This window comes from Balaenoptera acutorostrata, chromosome 15 (genome assembly GCF_949987535.1).
Source record: "Balaenoptera acutorostrata chromosome 15, mBalAcu1.1, whole genome shotgun sequence".
NCBI lineage: Eukaryota > Metazoa > Chordata > Mammalia > Artiodactyla > Balaenopteridae > Balaenoptera > Balaenoptera acutorostrata.
The window spans coordinates 16875289-16895929 of record NC_080078.1 but is presented as its reverse complement, the minus strand read 5'-3'; the positions used below and the strand labels follow the sequence as shown (position 1 = coordinate 16895929).

General features: G+C 54.5%; 4 protein-coding genes across 8 annotated transcripts in view; 2 read left to right on the top strand and 2 right to left on the bottom strand.

Moving 5' to 3' along the window:
* Positions 1–10205, top strand: part of SGF29 (SAGA complex associated factor 29) — a 28637-nt gene extending 18432 nt beyond the window's left edge. For all 3 annotated transcript variants that reach the window (XM_057528735.1, XM_057528737.1, XM_057528736.1), the window contains 8 exons: positions 1713–1788; positions 2441–2513; positions 7035–7099; positions 8036–8165; positions 8237–8383; positions 8628–8663; positions 8775–8937; positions 10000–10205. In XM_057528735.1, coding sequence (XP_057384718.1) covers positions 1713–1788; positions 2441–2513; positions 7035–7099; positions 8036–8165; positions 8237–8383; positions 8628–8663; positions 8775–8937; positions 10000–10116 — 807 coding nt within the window. In that variant the 3' untranslated portion in view covers positions 10117–10205. The remainder of the gene's footprint in view (positions 1–1712; positions 1789–2440; positions 2514–7034; positions 7100–8035; positions 8166–8236; positions 8384–8627; positions 8664–8774; positions 8938–9999) is intronic.
* A 146-nt stretch (positions 10206–10351) lies between these two features.
* Positions 10352–14656, bottom strand: LOC103002038 (sulfotransferase 1A1). 2 transcript variants are annotated; one of them, XM_028167490.2, is made up of 9 exons: positions 14008–14656; positions 13545–13688; positions 12592–12814; positions 12360–12485; positions 12173–12270; positions 11538–11664; positions 11339–11433; positions 10663–10886; positions 10352–10528 (listed from the first exon to the last, which is right to left on the bottom strand). In XM_028167490.2, the coding sequence occupies exons 3-9, from the start codon at positions 12737–12739 to the stop codon at positions 10483–10485; spliced, it is 864 nt and encodes a 287-aa protein (XP_028023291.2). In that variant the 5' UTR covers positions 12740–12814; positions 13545–13688; positions 14008–14656; the 3' UTR covers positions 10352–10482. The 2 variants fall into 2 exon arrangements, with proteins under 2 accessions (XP_028023291.2, XP_007186422.2); XM_007186360.2 differs by having other exon boundaries at positions 10663–10843; positions 14008–14651.
* Positions 14657–14689: 33 nt separating this feature from the next.
* On the bottom strand, positions 14690–17338 carry SLX1A (SLX1 homolog A, structure-specific endonuclease subunit). Its single transcript, XM_057528738.1, has 6 exons — positions 17151–17338; positions 16558–16609; positions 16136–16465; positions 15150–15274; positions 14901–14988; positions 14690–14819 (listed from the first exon to the last, which is right to left on the bottom strand). The coding sequence occupies exons 1-6, from the start codon at positions 17336–17338 to the stop codon at positions 14790–14792; spliced, it is 813 nt and encodes a 270-aa protein (XP_057384721.1). The 3' UTR covers positions 14690–14789.
* Positions 17339–17605: 267 nt separating this feature from the next.
* On the top strand, positions 17606–18489 carry BOLA2B (bolA family member 2B). Of its 2 annotated transcripts, none has more exons than XM_007198393.3 (3): positions 17606–17858; positions 17950–18047; positions 18347–18489. In XM_007198393.3, exons 1-3 carry the CDS (start codon positions 17796–17798, stop codon positions 18444–18446), a joined length of 261 nt encoding a protein of 86 aa, XP_007198455.3. In that variant the 5' UTR covers positions 17606–17795; the 3' UTR covers positions 18447–18489. The 2 variants fall into 2 exon arrangements, with proteins under 2 accessions (XP_007198455.3, XP_057384722.1); XM_057528739.1 differs by having other exon boundaries at positions 17796–17858; positions 17988–18047; positions 18347–18397.
* Positions 18490–20641: the final 2152 nt, after the last annotated feature.

The following is a 20641-nucleotide window of genomic DNA, read 5'->3' as shown; positions in this document are numbered from 1 at the left end:
GCAGGTATATGGGAACTCTGTCTTCCACCTGCGTGATTTTTCTGTAAACCTAAAACTGCTCTAAAAATAGTTTATTAATAAAATTTTGAAGATAAAGAAAAAAAAGATACTGGCACATTACTAGAATTCCAGTCAGTCATCAACAGTTTGTCCAGTTTATCATCATACTGTATAACCAAAATGTCTCTCAGAGGGTTTTCAGGCTTCCATTTGACTTTGTCGGGTTCTAAAAGCAGAGGTGGTCTTGGCAAACACACGGCGTCACCCTTCAGGGCATCTGGTATGACTTAAGTTAAGAGTCAATGTGGGCTTCCCTGGTGGCGCAGTGGTTGAGAATCTGCCTGCTAATGCAGGAGACACGGGTTCGAGCCCTGGTCTGGGAAGATCCCACATGCCACGGAGCGGCTGGGCCCGTGAGCCACAGCTGCTGAGCCTGCGCGTCTGGAGCCTGTGCCCCGCAACGGGAGGGGCCGCGATAGTGAAAGGCCCGCGCACCGCGATGAAGAGCGGTCCCCGCACCGCGATGAACAGTGGCCCCCACTTGCCGCAACTAGAGAAAGCCCTCGCACGAACCGAAGACCCAGCACAGCCAAAAATAAATAAATAAATAAATTAAAAAAAAAAAAAAAAAAAAAAAAGAGTCAATGTTATTCTCTTGCTCTGAGCCTCTCTCAGGTATTAATGTAATACTGAATTTCCATCATTGCATAACCCATTTATTCATTCTTTTACCCTTGGCTACTCTTTCTCCTTCTCTCCATTTGTCATTGATTTTTACCCAGATTTTTCTACTCTTTGAAGGACGTTAGGCTCAGCCACCGTGCTGGTCCTGATTGCCAGCAACAACGCTAGTCTAGCAAGTGCCTCACCTTCCCCCGACTCTCCCCCTATCCCCACCCCAGCACCCATCCATTCCCATTCATGTAAGGTAGGGTTACTTAGGTGTGGAACTAGTGGGCTGTTTTTACCACTAGGCATTATAGCTTCGTTCACTGTTAACTCCATTTTGCCAGATGGGGTGAAAGTACCTACCCCCTCAGGCACTTAGAAATTCTGACATAAAGGTTAAAAGGTGTAGTTACAATTTCTCCTTAGGAATCATCCCTGCTTCCGGCATCTTCATTTGCAGCTCTGGTCCCAGGACCGCTGATGTGGGGAAGAATTGTATCAGCATCCTTACCCACCCCACTCCCCAGATGAATTGATCATAGATACATGTGTTAATTTCTAGACTCTCAATTCTGTTCCATTGACCTATATGGCAGTATCACACCATTTGGCTACTGCAGCTTTGTAGGAAATTTTGAAATTGGGAAACGTGAGTCCTGCAATGTTTTGTTTTGTTTTTTTTTTTTAAGATTGTTTTGGCTATTCTGGGTCACTTGAATTTCCATATAAACTTGAGGATCAGCTTGTCAATTTCTGCAGGGAAGTCAGCTGGAATTTTGATGGGGGTTGCATTGAATCTGTGGATCAGTTTGTCTTTTTGATAAAGGAGAGTCATTAAATGTATAACTTGTAAGTTAACTTTAATGCCTTTTGTATTGCTTTTGCATTAGTCAGGGGGAAAAATCCTTTTAAACTTACGGATTTGGAAGTTGGATTTACAAAATGAGGGTCATATTTATGGGGCCTCTGGCCTGGGCTGCAGGGTAGTTGCCACAGCAGGATAAAGGGCCTCCCCTCACGTCCTGTTGACCTCGTCCTTGCAGGAAGAGCGTTCGAGGAGCGAACACAACTTAGTGAACATCCAGAAGACCCACGAGCGGATGCAGACAGAGAACAAGAGTGAGTAGCTGGGCTCAGGAGAGAAAGGAGTGGGCCAAGACTGGGAACATGGCGGTCATCGTTTTTGAAAGGGACTTTTGCATGTATCTGCCTAATCCAAAATGAACTGCTTGCTCCCTAGGCCTGAGGAACAGTTTTCCCTTAGGCTGGGTGACCTAAGATGACCCAGGAGACAGATGACAGACTGCCTAGCCACTAAGGAACCTTAAAATCCCCCAACTCTGAGGACTGGGAAGTCAGGAAATGACGCTGCGTCTCGGGAACCCCCTTACAGCGCACAGGACCCCCCAGTTAGCCGGCATTTTCTAGAGCTTCCCTACTCGTGTGCCCTGCACATGCCCTGAGGTCAGGCTCCCGGGCTGGTGCTTTCCAACTCTGAGGAGCTTGGAGAATTGTTTTCTGTTTGTGTGCGTCACACCCTGGCAGAGGTTAGAGAGTCCTCTCCTAGATGTTGTGATGGCATCTGTACCATATGAAAATGTGAACATGGAGGTATCGGCCTTGGGGGCACTTCTGAGCCAGTAAAGCTCATACCTCAGCCCACGGCCCCTCGGTGCCTCCCAGAGTCTGATTCCGGCGGACTGGAAGCAGTGCCACGTTGCTGCCCGCTGCCCCTCACCCATGCATCTTCCTCCCTTTGTTTATTCTGCAGTCTCTCCCTATTACCGGACAAAGCTGCGTGGCCTCTATACAACCGCCAAGGCCGATGCAGAGGCTGAGTGCAAGTGAGTACCGTCCCACTGCCCTGCCATCGCCTCCCCTCCTCATCCAGGTGCTGGGCTGTAGGAGCGTGTGGACCGTAGCCCCAGCCTGCCTCTCCTCCCACGGATAAGCAGATTCTGACTCCCCAGCTTCTCCTTTAGGGCCCACTTTCCCTAGAGCCCACTCTGGCCTCTCTTCCCTGGCCCTGCTGTTTTATAGATGGCAGAAGGGTGTGGATCAAATCCCAGTGATGCCTTTTTCTAGTCACTTGACCTTGGGCAGTCATTTCAGCTGAGACTCAGTTGCTCCCTCATTAAAGTAGGGATAATAACTACCTGTAGAATTGTCAGCGTAAAATGGGAGAATGCACATCAAGTGCCTAATACCAGTATTTTTCAAGCTCTTTTGACCATAACCCATGGTTATGCCTGGTGTTGGGCAGTCTCCATAGAGAGACACAAGGATAGTGAGGATCCTGCCTTCAAGGGCAAGCAGTCCAGAAAGGAGAGACACCCTTAAAAAGTTACAGGACAGTGTAGTTGGTGGGCCGGCCGAGATGGTGTTCACTGTGCCTGGGGATCTGAGACCCTCTCAGGGAGGAGGAGAAACTTGAGCTGGGGATGGGTAGGCAGACAAGTCAGAGAGCCCAAGCGGAGGACAGAGTGTGCCAGGGCCATGGAGGAGCGCATTTGGGGAATGAGAACTAGTCCTTGCATGGCTGGGGGAGGGGAGGGCAGGATGTGGAAGACCTCCAATACCTGGACGTTATCTTGGAGGCCATAGCGAGCCAAAGACGATGTAAGAGCAGGAGAGAAACCCCTGGCTGCCGCACAGAGAGTAGACTAGGTGAGATTCAAGGCTAGTTTGGAGACCAGGCAAGAGATAGTGACGGAGTTGAGCTGAGACAATGGCAGTGGGGTTAGAGAAACAAGGGTGAGTTCTGAGATCAAACTGGAGGACGAGTTGGGAGAGAAGATTTCCAAGGTTTTTAGCTTGAACAGAGGGGTCTGATGGGGCTCCCTTTGCCAGGGTGGGAAGAGAACAAAAGGGTGGGGCCGACTGGCGGGGAGGGGACACGGTGAATTCTGGTTGGAGGTGTTGCTTGCTTGGCTTTCCAGCCCAGCCTTCCCCACCCCCATCTTCTCCCTGATTTGCAGATTCATCGGGTAGCCATAGTTGGGCCCTTTCCCATTAGTGGGCCTGGAGTTTGGCTTGTATAAGTCAGAGTGACTCAACACTCATTTGGAAGTAAAAGGCATACTTTCCCTTCCCAGCTTAACTGCCGGCAGAGTGAGGCGGCTGCTTCTGCAACCAGCTGGTGTGAGCTCTTCTCTGGCATGGACTTAACCAGAGTTTAACACTTAAAGCTTGTTTCATAAGTGCAGGTCCCTTGCAGTCCTGCTGTCATTTCACTTTTTCAGACTCTTAGACCTTCATACGTTCATTCACTAAACAACAAATAAGGTGTCCTCACCTCCAGATACCATGCTGGGAACAGGAGAGTGGGTGAGACAGATAAGATGCCACCCCTACCCGCAGGGAGCTCCGTGTCTGGGTGGGGAAAACATGGTACTGTGTGTGCCTGTGGCACTGACCCAGGTGCTGCAGCACCTATCAGCTCATCTTCTAAATATTTGCATTAAACCTCTTGGGAAACTGAAGAGGCGCCAAGAGCCTGCTTCATGAGCTAGCCCAAGCCTGTGATGCTTTGCTGTTCCTTCTATCCAGTCCTGGCTGGTTTTCCTCCTCCTGCTTTTGCAGAAAACAGAAAGGAACCCGTGTCTTCATTTAACAATCATCTCTTTTAGCAGCAGGAGTCAAAGGGAAACAGATCAAAGATGTCACTTTCCGTGTTCCAGTGGAGACGGGTAGCCATTCTGGGTGGGAACAAGATATTTTCCAACATTGGTTCAGAAGGCACTTCTCCAGGTGCGGCTCTGTGAGGGCACAGGAGAGAAGGCCCACAAGGAATTATTTTTCACCCTAATCAAATAATTACTGTGTATTGGTATGCAGCAGTATTGGATTACTTTAAAGAGCCCACACCATTTAGCCCCTTACGAATGGTTGGGGAGGGGTGCCGGGTTTGTGGGGGGAGGGAGGTTAGGGCTCAGGGTTCTTGGCTGAGGACCCTGCAAAGGAAGGTCAGCCGGCAAGAGGCGTTTCCTCTGCTGTCCCAGGTGAAGTGGGGCTCTTGGGATGGCACCATCCCTGACGGTTGCTGATGGGCTGGCAGGCTGCCTGCCAGAAGGTAGGGACCCACGCTTTGCTGGGTGGTCATCCTGGTTGACCTGAAGCCTCTATGGTTCCGAGATGGAGAAGTTTCAGCTCCAGAAAACTGCTCTTTAAATAGTAAATGATCTTAAAACATTGTTTCCTCAGATCTCTGCAGTGGAACTTCAGTAACTTTAGGAAACGGAATATTACATTCCTCTCCTTAGAGATTCACAGTGCAAATTAAAGTACTGAAGTATTAAAGTACTGCAGTATTAAAGTATTGAAGTATTAGAGTATTGAAGGCTCTGCCAAGTTCTGCAACAGCAATTTCTTTAACTCAGTATTTCACAAACTTACTTGACAGTGGAATACATTTACACACTGGTTCTCAAGTCTGGCTGCGCCCAGAGGTTCTGCTTTAACTGGGGTGGAGTTCATGCATTGGTGTTAACTTTCTACATAATTTCAGACTTATAGAAATGTATTTTTACCACATTTGCTTTATCACTCTCTCTATATATATGTATTTAGAATCTTTTTTTTCTGAATCATTTATGTTGCAGACATGATGCATGATACCTCTTGACCTCTAAATACATCAGTCAGCATTGCCTAAAAACAAGGATGTTCTTAAACAACCACGGTACATTTCTCAAAATCAGGAAATAACAGATATAAAACTATTAACTGATCTACAGATCTTATTCAGATCTCATCACTGTCCAGTGATGACCTTTACAGCAAAAGAACATTTTTATAGTGCAGATCAGCACTGTGTTTAGTTTTCCTGTCTCTCTGGTCTTTCAATCTGGAACAGTTCCCAGGCTGTCTTTGCTTTTCCTGACCTTGACATTTTGAAGATCATAGGCCAGTGCAGAATGTCCCTCAGTTGGGTTTGTCTGATGTTTCCTCATGATTAGATTCAGGTTTTACGCTTTTGGAAGTAATAGCATGGAAGTGATGTTGTCCTCCGTCATCATATTAGAAGGCAAAAGACTCCCACTGGTTAAGGTGGGCTCTTCCAGGTTTCTCCTGTGTCAAGTTATTGCTGTTTTCCACTGTGTGATTAATAAGTATCTTGTGAGAGATACTTGGAGACTATGTACATATCCTGTTTCACATCAGACCCACTAGTTTTGGCATCTGTTGATGATTCTTACTTAAAGCAATTGGGATTCTTTTTAAAAAGCTCCCCAGGGTGTTCTGATGTCCAGCTAGGGTTGAGAACCACTCCATTAATATCTCACAGAATACAGCTTAGGACATACTACGTAAAAGGATGTCCTCCAAACAGGCCCGGCAGCAATGATCAGACTTTGCAAGTTCCCTTTGGCCTGCTGGCTTTTACTCCTCCTCTGCTTTCCTGGAAGCCTGATTGCCCCGTGTCCCAGTGCTCACTCACAAGCCCGAGGTGGCTCCCGCTGAGCTGTCCTGGCGTCCGACACCAGCCACGCTGAGCTTCAGTGCTCCAAGCCTGTCGGCATGGTGTTCATCCCTCCCTGCTTTGGTTTGCCCAGTTCCCTCTGCCAAGGCTGCCCCTTGCCCGATCTTCTGGCCTTTCTTTGCCTGATGGGTCCACAAGAGTCACACCCTCTGGGACACCCCCTGTGACACTATTGTGCTGTGTTCTCATGGGTCTGAATCAAGGCCTTCAGAAACACCTGGGCATTTACTAAAGGTTTGCTAGAGGAATGTGCTGGAGAATAAATGACCTGAAGTGGCTTCTATGCTGCTTATTGCTGTTGAGATATTCTTTGGGGTAGGTTCCCGAAGGTCTAGGATAAAGAAGCCTTCTTCCCGCAAGGATTTGTGTGCACTTCTGCCAGGTTGCTTGGGTCCCAGCCACCCTGGAACCCCTGTAATCGAACTCCAGAGGTTTCCTGGGGCTGCAGTCTTTCAGGGATGAGTTCCCTCCACCCCCAGCCCTGCTCTGAGCCGAGACAACTCCCCACAGTCCTCTGGAATGTCTCTTTTACAGGTGCCACTAGGGCAGACCCCAAGTTTTAACTTCTGTCCTCTGAATCGCAAGAGGTTGTTAGAGTCTGCTGGCACCCAGCAACACTTCTTCAGGATTTGTCAGATTCACTCCGGCCAAGGCAGCTCTCTGCTTTGCTTACCTCTCCAGGACCCTCTTAGGTTTTTTGGCCTGCCACTTCCTCTTGTCTCATCAGTTCTTTTATGCTTTTAAGATTAAAAAACACGTGCCTAGGGTTTATAGTTTCCAGCATCAGGGTTGGTCTGAGCTAGCCAGCCTGCCGTAATGAGAAAAGGAAGTCTGCGCTTTGTGCTTCATCCAGACCTCTTCTTTCCCTTCTCCCTGCCCTCAGCATCCTCCGGAAAGCCCTAGATAAGATTGCGGAAATCAAGTCTCTGTTGGAAGAGAGGCGGATTGGTGAGTTAGAGACGACCAGGCCGGCATTCCTGGACCAGGCGGAGTGAGGGTTCCTGAGAGCAGCAGTCAGGTCTCCCTGTAGGGGAGCCTGTGACCTCAGTCCGGTGGGATTGTTCCGGGGGCTTCTGACAGAGAAGCGCCTGGGCAGCCTGGGGTTGGGAAGGGAATGGGGATCATCCCCAGAGCTCCCTGCAGACCACGCTGATTCCCCTGCTCCCTCTACTGCCTGGGTCAGTCACCTCCCTCCTTCCTACTGCCACCCACTCCCATTTCTTGCTGTGGGGAGAACCAGAGCTGCACCCTGGGTGTCTTGAAGCCAGCCTTCCACATGGAGTTTACCTACATGAGGCGCTGGCTTCCAGATCCCTCAGGCTGCTGTGGCTTTCCCACCTCTCTTGCCCCAGTGAACCCCCCGTGTGCAACTCCTCACCCATCAAAAATGCTGTCACACTGCCAGCTGGGTTTGTATGAAGTGGCTGGGTGTGTTGAACCATGCCTGAGGAGGTCAGGGGTCTGTCCACATTTGAGAGTTTGTTTTTTAAACTTTTTGTTGAATTACAACATATGTTCATAGAAGAGTACACGTAAGTGAACATACAGCTCACCGAAACTTTCACTAATGGAACAAAACCGATGTAACCAGCACCCAGATCAAGAAATAGAACATGACCAGAACCCCAGAATCCCAGCTTTTGCCCTTTCTAGTTCCCTCTCCCTAGGGTATCCACCCTCCTGGTGTCTCACCATCTGGGCGGTCAGGGCAGTCTGACTGTGGGCATCTGGTGGAAGGGGCAGGATGGCACCTGGGCCCTTGGTGCTAACTTGGGCGGTGGGGCTGCAGGCTGAGCTCTGACAGCCCGATGCAGGCAGGCTAGGGTGGGCCTGGGGGCGGGCACCCTGTCCCTGGTGTTTCAAGGGCTCACTTCTTTCCCACAGCGGCCAAGATCGCGGGCCTGTACAATGACTCGGAGCCCCCTCGGAAGACCATGCGCAGGGGCGTGCTGATGACCCTGCTGCAGCAGTCAGCCATGACCCTGCCCCTGTGGATCGGGAAGCCCGGTGACAAGTGAGGGCGGGCCCAGGGCTGGGGGTGCTGGCAAGGAAGGGACTGGAAGTGACACTGTACTCCATCCTCAGGCCCCCGCCCCTCTGTGGGGCCATTCCAGCTTCTGGGGACTACGTGGCCAAACCTGGAGACAAGGTGGCTGCCCGGGTGAAGGCCGTGGATGGGGATGAGCAGTGGATCCTGGCCGAGGTGGTCAGTTATAGCCATGCCACCAACAAGTGAGTGGACGCCCAGCCCTGTGGGCTGTTCTCCCGTCACCACACCCACTTGGGCTGCGACTCTCACCCGTCTGCAAGATGGGAGAAAAGCCGCTTCCCCTGGGTGCCGGTGGGGATGGTGTGTGAAGCAGTGGGCTCCTGGGGCTACTTCCCTTCCCCGCCCTCCTCCCCCGCTTCCTCGGGGCTCCCTGACTTGGACTATGCACCTCCCTGCATCCACCGCTTTCCTTTTGTTTACCTGCAGGTATGAGGTAGATGACATTGACGAAGAAGGCAAAGAGTGAGTGTGCTCATGGGGAGGGGGCCATGGAAGCCTGGGGCCAGCTAAGCTGCTGGGATGGGGCCCCCACCTGGCCATGGGTTGACCTTACCTCCCCCTCGCCCCCGCCAGGAGACACACCCTGAGCCGCCGGCGGATCATCCCACTGCCCCAGTGGAAGGCCAACCCGGAGACAGACCCCGAAGCCTTATTCCAGAAGGAGCAGCTCGTGCTGGCCCTGTATCCCCAGACCACCTGCTTCTACCGTGCTCTGATCCACACGCCCCCGCAACGGGTAAGCCAGCCTCCACGGGAGAGACACTGGCCCGATAACAAGGACCAGCTGGGTCATGGAACATCTTCCCACTTTCCGTCCCCTTTTCCTCATCTTACAGCCTCTCTGAGCTAGGAGGGTCCTGCAAGTTGGCCTTTGTCTTCTGCTTAGTCTGCCCTACAGCCCTGCCCTCTAGGGCAGCACCAGCCAACCCTCCTCTTTCCAAGCTTCAGAGCCTTAGCAAGCCCTGAGCGGAATGGACCCAAAGCATACTTTAGTCTAACCTCGCTTTTGCACCGAGATGGGAAGTTCAATGCCCAGGGCCTGTTTTGGAACCCCTGACTCCTGCACCACTGCCCTTTCCTTGGCTGAGCTGCTTTCTCTCAAGCTCCTGACATTGCTGACACCCTGGTCACCCATCACCTGATGGTAGTTTAAAGGCTGTTCTCCTCCCCTCTTCCTCCAGGATACCTGCCTGCTGCCCTCTAGGCTGTCTTTTTTTTTTTTTTTTTTTGGCTGCGTTGAGTCTTCGTCGCTGCGCTTGGGCTTTCTCTATTTGCAGCAAGCGGGGGCTACTCTTCGTTGCAGTGCATGGGCTTCTCATTGCAGTGGCTTCTCTTGTTGCAGAGCACGGGCTCTAGGCACGTGGGCTTCAGTAGTTGTGGCGCATGGGCTTGCTTGCTCCGAGGCATGTGGGATCTTCTGGAACCAGGGATCGAACCTGTGTCCCCTGCACCGGCAGGCGGATTCCTAACCACTCTACCACCAGGGAAGTCCCCCTCTAGGTTGTCCTTGATCCCTTTAACACAGGCTCCCTGGTACCAGACCCTCCAGTTATGGCCCATCCACATAGGTGGCAAGTCTCCCTTCTCCCTGCTCTTCATCCCTTACCCTTGGCCCTTTGTTGCTGAGGAAAGAGCTCTGTCGTAACAGGGACTAGGTTCAAACATCTAGACTTCCTGAGTGACTACGAGGACAGGAGAGGCTGGGGGCCCACGAGCCAGAGGTTCCTGTCTATCTAGGTTTGGGGGGGCCTCGCCTGGAGGTCTCTGACCAGTGACTCCTGTCTGCCCCCTACTGCAGCCCCAGGATGACTATTCGGTCCTGTTTGAAGACACCTCGTATGCAGATGGTTACTCCCCTCCCCTCAATGTGGCCCAGCGGTACGTGGTGGCTTGTAAGGAGCCCAAGAAAAAGTGAAGCGGCCTAGCAGACTCACAGTCTCCTGACACCCTCGAAGGGGGATGCAACACAAGATTTTGTGATCAAATAAATATTCCCCCTCCTTGTCCATGTCTCGTGGGTTTTACTTTTCCAGACCCTTCTTTCCCTCCCCACTAGGGCGACCTGGAGGCCACCAGGGAAGATGGCCTCATTTGGTCCCAATGGGCATTTACCCTTTTAGCTCAGGTATGCTCTTTGCTTCCAGCAGAGGCTCTGTTTAACACACATCAGATTTTATTGTTGAGGCTTGTTTCACGCTCATCCTGATGAGCACCACTCAGCTCCCAGCGGAAGTGGAGGTTGCAGCCTGCCATCTTCGCGGCATAGTCGGCTTCAAAGCGCTCATTCTGGGCCACAGTGAAGGTGGATTTCCAGTCCCCAGTGACGCCTGGGAGAGACGTAAGGAGGGAGGTCCCCGCCGCAGGGGAGGCCCTGAGTGGCTGAAGGGCGGCTCTAGCTGCTGCTCCCCCACTCTCTCCCCAGATGCCCACGCCCGCTCCCGCTCCCTGGGGCGGCTCTCACCTTTCCTCATGAAGGCAGAGATGCTGTGGTCCATGACTTTGATGGGTATGGTGCTGTAGTTGGTCATGGGGTTCTTCCTCATCTCCTTGAAAGACGTGTGCTGGACGATGTGATCCACAGTCTCCTCTGGCAGAGAGCGCCCCACAAACTCCAGGATCTTCTGAATCTCCCTTTTGGGGTTCTGGAGCAGCAGAGGGCTCCTCAGTGGAGGTTTGGATTGCTTGCTGAGCAAACAGAAGGGAGGCCCCTTTCTAACCCTGTGGGGATCTGGCCACTTCTGCTTAGAGACCTCAGACCCTGTTCCTTGACTCTCTGGTCATCTTTCCCTAGGGCAGGTTTGATTGCCTTCTGCCCTGTGGTCCTTTATTACAGATGTCTGGTTCCTGTTGCATGAGAGGAGGGACAGTCCTCTTTCATAACCGTGGCCCCAGGAGAAGCAACAGCAGTAACTAGCTGATGGATGAGTGCACGTGTTGCTGACTCGAGTGCTAGGAGATGAGCTGTACAGGGCGCTGCTGCAAGGGGGCACTGCTGCTCAGTCCTGCGGAGGGGATCCAGGGGGACTGAGCTGTGGGCTGTCATAGGGGAGGGGGGCTGAGAGGGCCTTGGCAGGTCTCTGTGAGGTTCCTGCCTCTCTGCGTGTGACATGGAGGGAGGCAGAAGCAGGTGGTCTCACCTGCTTTATGTCCTCATAGAAAAGGTAGAGAACAGGGTGGGTGTGACTCAGCTCCCACCACTCCTGCACGTGCTGGTACCAGGACCCGTAGGACACTGGGGAAAAAGGCAGGGGGCATGGACACAGAGGTTGGCATAAGTTGTAGCTGGTGCCCCTCAGCTCCACCCCACCCCTTTCCTTCCTCCAGAGTCAGCCCCACCTTCCCCAGCCATGAACTTCTCCAGGAAGCTGTCCCAGGTGCCAGGGTCAGGGTGCACCTTGGCCATGCGGTAGAAGTGGTAATAGGAGACGGCCACATCCTTTGCATTGCGGGCAACGTAGACCACCTGGAGGGGCAGATGACACCCCCACCCCAGCACCATGACCACACAGCACACCGGGCACTAGGTGTCCCACCCTTCACAGCATCCTTGCCAGGGAGGTTCTCTCAGTTTGGCCGAGGGAGAAACAGGTCTAGAGGCTGACTCGCTTGCAGTCCCATGGTGTGGGTGAGACTCAGTTAGGGCTTGAACCCTGCTCTGATGCCGAACTCTGGGCTGGTCCCTGAAACCGTATTTTATACTAATCTAATCCCCTCAATGCCGCTCTGCCTGAATTTGGAACAAGGCACGCTGGATTCCCACCAGCCCCTCTTCCATGGGCCTGTGAGCCGCAGCCTACACAGAGGAGTCTCCTTTTCACCAGATTACCTGACCCCACTAGAGCATCAGGCAGATGCCCCCCACCTCCCTTAAGATGAGACCAGGCTGGAGGAAGTTAAGACCTTCCCAGAAGGTAGGGCCAAAGTTGGGATGGCCCCAGCAGCCTCCTTCCCTGGCTTCCTCTCCCATTCACCTTGACCTTCTGATCCAGCAGGGTTGGGGGAAGCAGAGCCAGGGGCAAGTGTGTCTTGATCAGCCGTGGGGCTGGTGTATCTTCCAGAAGCTCAGCACCTAAGCCGTAGGTAGGGAAAAGTCGGCTGAGCTGGAGCCCGAGCCCTACCTCCCTCCGCTCTGCTTGCCCCCAGCACCCCGCCACACACCTGTGGGAACCCCAGGGACCCTGAACTCAAGGAAGGGCACCCGGACGAAGATGGGGGCTCTTTGACACTTCTCCAGGTCGCCACCCTGGTAGATCAGGTCCAGGATCTCGCTTACCCAGGTGGTGCCTGGAGAGAAAGGGAAACGGGAGATGAGCAGGGCTGAGGGCACGCCCCTCCCAGCCCAAGGTGGGGACTGCAGCCCAGGAGAGGCATTGGTGCCCTCATCACCTACCAGATTTGGGGTAGGTGCTGATGAGCAGGTCAGTGGGCCAGGCTTGGAAGCTCTGCAGCGGCCCCAGTCCCTCTGCAAAGTACTTGATGAGAGGGATCCCCTTCATGTACTCCAGTGGCGGGCGGGAGGTGTCCTGGACCAGCTCCATGCTGCCACGTCAGGGGCGAGAGTGTAGCTTCCTTCCCTTAACAGTATCACAATGGTGCCAGCTGTTGAATTCTTCCTTTAAGGTAAGGAAACTGAGGCTGAGGGAGCCACTTGCCCACGCTCACAGAACTAGTGAGTGGTGGGGCTGGGATTCAAAGCCAGATCCAGTGCTCACGCAGTGGGTCACACCCAGGCTCATTTTTATTTGCCTGCAGAGCTTTTAAAATCCCAAACCAATTAAAACACTCTCTGGGGATGGGACCCAGATAGCAGTTTTTTGGAAGCTCTCCAGGGGATTCCATTGTGCACTTGAGAAAACCTACTCTAGGTCCTGCCTGTCTGAACTTCCTGCCAGCCCCCGACTTGCTTTCTCTTCCTGCTTTGCCTCCAGGCCTAATCCTGGTGGGCTCCTCCCTGATGTCCCCTCCTTGAGCTCCCCTCCTGGCCCCTCACATATGGAAAACTCCCGAAGGCCAGTTAGGCCTGAGACCCCGCTTGCCCAGCTACCCTCCCCAGCTTGGAGAAAAACACAGCCAATTGAGCAACTGTTTGGGGAGCCAGAGTCTGGTATGTGAATGGGCAAAACTGATGACTCACTGGAGGAGGGGGAGGAGAGGGAGCAGTGAAGTGGGAGGGGGAGGAGGAGGAGGGGGATTATTCAGGCCAGGCTGTAGACTGAGATGGGCAATCCATGGGGAAAGGGCAGGATGTGAGAAGCTGGACCAGAAAGATCAAGCGACAGGATAAGAGCCAGCAGCGCAAGCTGAGGGAGATCCAGCCCAGCCAGCCCACAACCTCGCTCTCACCTGACTTCTCTGGATCTTGGCCTTGTGACGGCTGCGTGCTGTGGCTTAGAACGGGTGTGGTATGGTGAGTGCAGAACTGCTCTCTGAGCTGAAGGTCTTGTAGGTCCAAAGTGGGAGGGATCTGGAGCCAGCACTGGGACTTGGCTGTCGTCCAGGAAGGAAAGGGTGAAGTTCAGGATGGGAGGGCCCCTCTGTGCTACCCTGCTCAGTGCCCAGCTGGAATCAAGCTTAGACCGGCCTGAAAACCTAAGATGTGGGTTTAGTGTGTAGAAAATAGAAGACTGAAACTAGACACAAGGGTGCAATAGTTTTCTTTTTTGTTTTTTGGTGTTTTGAGCTGTAATCCTGGCTCCTGACCTGCCCTCTAAACTCCACCCCTGAAAAGGGGGCCAAAAGACAGCTTTACCTAATGGACCCAGTCTAGAAAGGGCAGAGAAGTGGAGGGGAAACGTGGGATACTCACCCTCCTGCTGGCTCCCGACCAGTCTTGAAGAGGCCAAGGGTTCAGGTGGAAGGCAGCCCACAGGCCCCCAGCAGCCCAAACATTGTTCCAGGAACTTCTGGCTCTGACCACGAGGCCAGTCCAGAGGGATGTGCGTGGGCCGGGTCATGGGGTTTGGGGCAGAGCCGAGCAGGGCCGGCTCTTTTTGAGGCAGCAAAGGATAGGAAAGAGCCAGAATGCTTAAGTCGAATAACCCTGGGAGTGAGCCCCAGCTCCATGGCTCCCGTGGGAAGGCAGCTCCCGTGGGACAGCACGGCGCCTCACTCATGGTTGATAAAACAACAGCCCCCAGAAGGTGTTTTTCTTTCTGTGGGTTTGAACAAGGCTCTGCAGACAGAGATGAGAAGGAGTTGGGGCTTAGAGAGCCACAGGACCCCATGGGGGGACAGCATCCCCCCTCTCCTCCTCGGCCTTTGTCCTTACTATCTGGATTAAAGTCCAGCGTCAAGCTGGGCACCGGAGGTGGGTGGGCTCTGTGTGCAGGGTGTGAGTCTCCCAAGCCCTCAAAGGACCATGTGACTTCAGAGGCTGGTCCGTGCTGGGGCCTGTGGCCGTTCCACACTCTGTCCTCCTCAGGCCCCAGTGACTGGCAGGGCCTCTGCCTCCTACCCCACTCTCCCACCCCCCAGCAAACACCAGAAGGTACCTTAACTCAGACTTTTTATTGTACTCAAGTAAAAACTGCCCAGACCCACAGGGCGTGGCACAGAAAAGGAGTGGGCAGAGGCTGGGGACGCTGAGGATCAGATCTCCAGCATGTCGGTCCAGTGTTCCTGTGGCGACAAGAGGGTTGGTGAAAGGCAGCCCAGGAGATGGGGTGGGGTAGTGAGGCTGGGGCCCAAGCCACCTCTCACCTCTTCTAATTCCGAGTCCTCCTCTTCCTCCTCGGTGCCCATCCGGCACAGCCAGATCAGGTCTCCCCACAGCAGTGAGTTCTTACAGCTACCAGGGGTGCGGTTGGTAGGAGACAGAGTCAGGATCACAGGCCTCCTCCAGGCCAGGACCTGGGTGCTAAGATGAGGACTACCCCAGGCCTGGACTTGGACAACCGGCCACCGTCTTCCCAGAGCTAAACCAGGCTGGAGTAGGGGTGCTGGACTCACCCAGGGCATTGGCCCTCTAGGGGCAGAAGCTGCCCTGGCTCCTCCTGCAGGAACTCCTCTGCCAGGCAGATCACATGGGCCCTCAGGGAGCAGCCAGGGTGGGGGCAACACAGGGGGTCTTCATCCTGTCAGAGGTGGCAGGCAGGTAAGAGAGAAAATGGGGAGTAATGACATAGCTAACGATGGTGAAGAATTTCTACGGACCACACACTGTTCCAAGACTTCACATAAAACCACCTTGTGAGACATGCACTACTGATACTATTATTTGTATTTTATAGATGAAGAAACTGAGGCACGGAGACGTTAAAATACTGGCCCACAGGGACTAAGCTGGCCAGTTTTCTCTGAGTGTTAGCAGCGATTATATAACACCATGGCAGGGCAGCCAGACCTAGAGTTCCTTAAAGGCTGAGCAATCTCAGGCAGGTCACTTAATCTCTGAATGGCAAGAGCTCAACTTACATTTACTGAGGGCTCAGTAGAAGCCAGACTCATCATCTCAATTAATTTACTAAATATTTATTGGCCACCTGCTCTGCACTAGACCCTGTTCTACAGTAGTGAAAAGGAACTAAATGCCCCAACAGTTTAGAATTGGGGGGGGGGGAGTAGAAACTGATAATAAGGTAAATAAAATATACAGTATGTCAGACAATGATAAGTGTTAAAGGAAACCAGGGAAGTGTACAAGAGTGGCAATTTCAGATGGAGAGCCAAGGAAGACCTCACGGAGGAAAGGTGGCATTTTATCAAGACGTAAGGTCTAGGGAAGAACCTTCCAGTCAAAGGGAAAGGGCAAAGGCCCTGAAAAGAGGATATTGGCGTCGAGAAATGGCCGCAAGCACTATGATCCCCGTTTTAGAGACGGGGGCAGACTGGCCAAAGGGTGTCAATGGGCTGCCCAGTCCCTCAAGAAACAGCTTGATCTTGAGTCCTCTGAACCCTAGACCGCCCTGACCGGGAGACCAGGTGGAGAGTCTTACCTGGAGCACGCGCGCGCACAGGGTGCAGCGGGTCTCGGCGTCGTGCTCCAGCTCGGACTCGGTGTCAGCCGCGCGGCGCCTCGGGGCCGAGGCCCGGGGCGGCGGAGGCCCGAAGGCCAGCGGCACGTGAGGCGGCGGTGGCGGGCAGAGATCCTGGCGGAAGTCGGCGCGCAGCCAGCGCAAGGTGAGCGGGAGGCGCGCCCAGGGCGGCGCGCTCAGCATGTGCGCCAGCACGCGCAGGTGGAAGGCGAAGGCGGCCTCACCGCGTAGGCGCGGACCCACGTGCGCCAAGCGCCGCGAGGCCTGCGGGTGCTGCCAGGCCCACTCGAACTGCAGGCGGGGAGTACTGAGCTTCAGGGCTGCCCGGGGAAGGCCCTAAGCCCTATCCCCCGTCCTCCCGGCACCCCCATCTCTTTTCTTACCCGAAGGGCGGCCACTGCGGAGGGGAAGCCGTGTACGATGAGCACCATCTCCCTGGGGAAGAGAATGAAGGGCGCGACCTGTGAGCCCCTCGCCCCTCCCCGTGTCAAACCGAATGCCCTCGCCATGATGCGCCTCCGGTCCTACCTGAGAGGGGAGTCACACCCGGCTTCAAGCCTAGCCCACGAGGCTCTGCCCCCTTCATGGGGGTATGTCCCCTCGCACCTGCTAACCTCAGGCCCCGCCTCCAGTCACAGGTATTTAACAGCCCTCCTCAGTTCCTCTCCCTTCCAGGCTTTCTCTATTCCAACCCAGCCTTGTTCACCAAGCCCCTGGTCGGTGGACCAAACCTAGATCATCAGTCCCCTTCCCACCCAACCCCCTCCTCTGAGACCCACAGCCCAGACTCACAGGGCTCCGCCTCCCCACTACCCCTTCTCCCCCGCGATAGTCCCGCCCTCGTCACTAGGACCCCGCCCGCAGCCCTGTTTTTCAGCCCCCACGCCGGCCCCGCCCCTCTCAGCGGGCCTCCCCTCCGCCGGCTCCGGCCTTCTCCTAGAAGCCCTCCTCCTGACAGTGACCCGTCGTCTCTTACCAGGGCCCGCGTCCACTGGTCCGCCAGGCCCCGCCTTTTTTGCGGCCCCCGTTGTGCTGCTGCACCCGACGAGCAGGGTTGACCGTGAACCCCACGTAGACGCGGCCCCGGTGCCGAGGGTTCAGGCAGTAGAGCAGGTAGACGCCGAAGAAGCGCCCGGGCCTCGCCGCGCCCCCTGTGGGGCCCATCGGAACTTGGGGGTTGATTGCTCTGGCCTGTGACCCCGGGGAGAGCTGGGTTGCCAGGGCCGCAAGATGCTTGTCTCGGAAAAAGCGCTTGGGGGCAATCCCGAGGTACCCTAGAGGCCACAGCAATGCAGGCTCGCGCACCCTCTCCTAGCTGGAGCTAGGGTGTCCAAACCGGGGCACAGAACCCGGGCTGCTGTGCAGGCGGCGGGTACCAATTAGCGTCCGCAGGGGCCTTATGCAGACTCTGATTGGCTGACTGATGGTAGGTGCAGAAACCGTAGACTGTTGGAAAACTGGGCTTGCAAGAGGGCGGAAGTACTGTGTTTACTGACGCCTTAGTAAGGGCGGAAGTAGAGTCCTCAACGGAAGTGGCGCTAGTAAGGGCGGAAGCAGTGTGGCAGGGGTCCGAGCCGGGGTTCTGTCCCCGCTGAGCTGTCGCCCCCGTTGGGCTGCCACAATGGAACTCAGCGCGGAGTACCTCCGGGAGAAGCTGCAGCGGGACCTGGAGGCGGAACACGTGGTGAGTTGAGCGGCTTGGACACTCGCCCAGCGAGGGGAACAGGGCTCCTGAGGAGCGGGCTTGGTACCATGCACCCCATTCTGCCCCATAGGAAGTGGAGGACACGACTCCCAACCGTTGCGCGTCCAGCTTCCGAGTCCTCGTGGTGTCGGCCAAGTTCGAGGGGAAGCCGCTGCTTCAGAGACACCGGTGAGATCCCAGGAACGCCTCACTCAGCGCGGCCCCAGCTCCAGGACCACATCCCCGGCCGCTCCCCGAAACCTAACTCACCCCCACCAACGCGGCCCAGCACCGCAGACCACGACCCCAGCGATCCCGCCTTCATGGCCTCTGCTTCAAATGTTGAGACTTTAGCCCTCTACCTCACTTGTTGCTAGGTTCCGGGGACTACGACCTGGGGGACACCTCCAGTCTCCCGGCTCACCCTAGCTTCGGGGTCTGCGACCCAGGCCCCAGCCTGTCGTTTTCTAACCCCATCTCTCTCTCAGGCTTGTGAACACTTGCCTAGCAGAAGAGCTCCTGCACATCCATGCCTTTGAGCAGAAAACCCTGACTCCAGAGCAGTGGACCCGTGAGCAGCAGAAATAAGGGACCCGGACCTGCCCATCTATTAAATTATGAGTCAGGCCCAGCTTCAGTGTCAGTGTGTGTTGTGTGTAGGAGGGTGGGAGGTGTGCAGAGGCCGGGTCTAGGGCCTGGCTTCTCCCTGCCCTCCACTCTCCATTGTTTTACTTTGGGCAAGTCCCTCTCCACACAGAGGCCTTTGTGTCCCCACTTATAAAGTGAAAGTTCAGTACTTTTTTTTTTTTTTGGCTGTGTTGGGTCTTCGTTTCTGTGCGAGGGCTTTCTCTAGTTGCGGCGAGTGGGGGCCACTCTTCATCGTGGTGCGCGGGCCTCTCACTGTCGCGGCCGCTCTTGTGGAGCACAAGCTCCAGACGCACAGGCTCAGTAGTTGTGGCTCACGGGCCTAGTTGCTCCGCGGCACATGGGATCTTCCCAGACCAGGGCTCAAACCCGCGTCCCCTGCATTGGCAGGCAGACTCTCAACCACTGTGCCACCAGGGAAGCCTGAAAGTTCAGTTCTTAAAGTCCCTTCCAGGGTGGGCCTCACAGGTCTTCTTTGTAATCCTTGGTGGACCCCCTAGGGGTACGGCCACTACCCACCCGACCCACGCATTCATTGACCATTGCTGGGGGTTCCTGCTCTGTTCTCCTTTAAGATGCATAGATGAGAAGTGCTCAGGGTTTCAGGGCCCTGGGCAATTTAACAAACCTCTCCCTCTCCCTAATATCATCCCAATGTCAGAGGCATTATAGAAGATTCCACACTTCCTCTGTTGGTTCCCCAAGCCCTTCACAGCCTCAGGGACCTGGTACCCCAGGAGGGGCTTCCCAACATCTGGAATGCTGGTGTTTTCTGGCCCCTGGAGAAGGTCCAGTGACCCTTTGGCCTTGGGCTTGATGTGGCCACAGCTGCCCCTGGAGAGCTGGTGAGGTTTTTCAGGAATGGAGGGATGGGATGGGCATAGGGATGGGGTTACAGCAGGAAAGTAAGGCCAACCAGAGCCACAAAATTGGGGCATGTGATGCCCTAGAGTCGACACAGGTGCCAGAGTTGGTTAGGCCTTGCATAGATGAGGGTCCTGAGACCCAGGAGGAATAGAAAGTGTGCTAATTGGGGCCAGAGCTCTTTGGGGGTGAGAAATTGCAGATTTCAACCATCCCACCCACCCTGCTCTCCTGTTTTCAAGGCCAGTTTCTTGGCCCCTAAATTACTGCCAACCCCCACCCCCATCTCCCTCTCTTGTTTCTCTCAGAGGAAGCTGGAAATCATGGTGAGTAGGGGCTAACCCTTCTGAGTTCCAGGGATCCTTCCCTGAACTTTTGTCCGTTTCCCTGGGCTAGGAGAACCAGTGACTACCCACAAGTCTGCTTCACTAGGAGGGCCCATCATCCCTTTGTGTGGGAGGCTGAGGCCCAGGCTCCAGAGGGTCTCCTTCTCTCTGTACCACACCCCTGATTGGATCCACCCCCTGGGTTCACAGAGCTGTGGTGGAATCCCTCCCCATTCTATAGATGAGCAACTGAGGCCTGGAGAGAAGTGACTTGCCCAGGGTCACATGGCTCACATAGAGATTGAGACCCAAATGGGCAGACAGGGACGTTTGTACGGCATGCCAAAGGGGAATGGGGGTTCAAAGGGGACATTTAGTCCTTGCTGTGGTCCCTATGTGGATGAACAAAGCCCTGCTGTGGCCGGGACACCCATCCCCAATAGTCCTGTGTCCCAGCTCAGGGGGGATCACCTGCTAAGTTGGCCATCGGAAACCCATTTCCAAGTCCCCCCCTTGATAGAGCTTGACAGATTGAGGCCAGACCCAGGTGGAAGCCACAGACAGGGCTCAAGAGGCAGCCACGCCGTGCAGGGAAGGCTCTGAACTAGAAGGGGAGACTTGCATCTTGACTCGGGATCTGTCCTTCAGCAAGCCCCGCTCCTGCTCTCAGCCTCAGTTTCCTCACTTGTAAACTAGGGTCAGGGCCTATTGCTTTGATTCTAAGCTTTCATCTTACAAAAGCACCCCTTATTTTGATCCCTTGGGCTTACAGTTTGAAAGATGTCATGCAAGTGCTGGTTGCTTCATTTTCCCCACAAGCAAGCAGCAGTGTCAGGACAGCTGCATGCAAGCTGATGTTGGGGTTGACCAGCAAAGGCAGATTTGGGGTAAACGTGGGAATGAATGAGGCTCCAGGCTAGAGCCCTGAGCAGCTCCGACCTACCAGCT

Coding starts and splice junctions, on each gene's coding strand:
- LOC103002038 (XM_007186360.2), bottom strand. CDS start 12,739: ATGGAGCTGGTCCAGGACACCTCCCGCCCGCCACTGGAGTACATGAAG. Junction 11,434..11,537: donor GAAGTTCATGGCTGGGGAAG/GTGGGGCTGACT, acceptor CTTTTTCCCCAG/TGTCCTACGGGTCCTGGTAC. Junction 10,529..10,662: donor CTCTGCCTTCATGAGGAAAG/GTGAGAGCCGCC, acceptor CGTCTCTCCCAG/GCGTCACTGGGGACTGGAAA.
- SLX1A (XM_057528738.1), bottom strand. CDS start 17,338: ATGGGCCCCACAGGGGGCGCGGCGAGGCCCGGGCGCTTCTTCGGCGTC. Junction 14,989..15,149: donor CTAGAGGGCCAATGCCCTGG/GTGAGTCCAGCA, acceptor CACCCCTGGTAG/CTGTAAGAACTCACTGCTGT. Junction 14,820..14,900: donor AGGACTCGGAATTAGAAGAG/GTGAGAGGTGGC, acceptor TTGTCGCCACAG/GAACACTGGACCGACATGCT.
- BOLA2B (XM_007198393.3), top strand. CDS start 17,796: ATGGAACTCAGCGCGGAGTACCTCCGGGAGAAGCTGCAGCGGGACCTG. Junction 17,859..17,949: donor ACCTGGAGGCGGAACACGTG/GTGAGTTGAGCG, acceptor TCTGCCCCATAG/GAAGTGGAGGACACGACTCC. Junction 18,048..18,346: donor CCGCTGCTTCAGAGACACCG/GTGAGATCCCAG, acceptor TCTCTCTCTCAG/GCTTGTGAACACTTGCCTAG.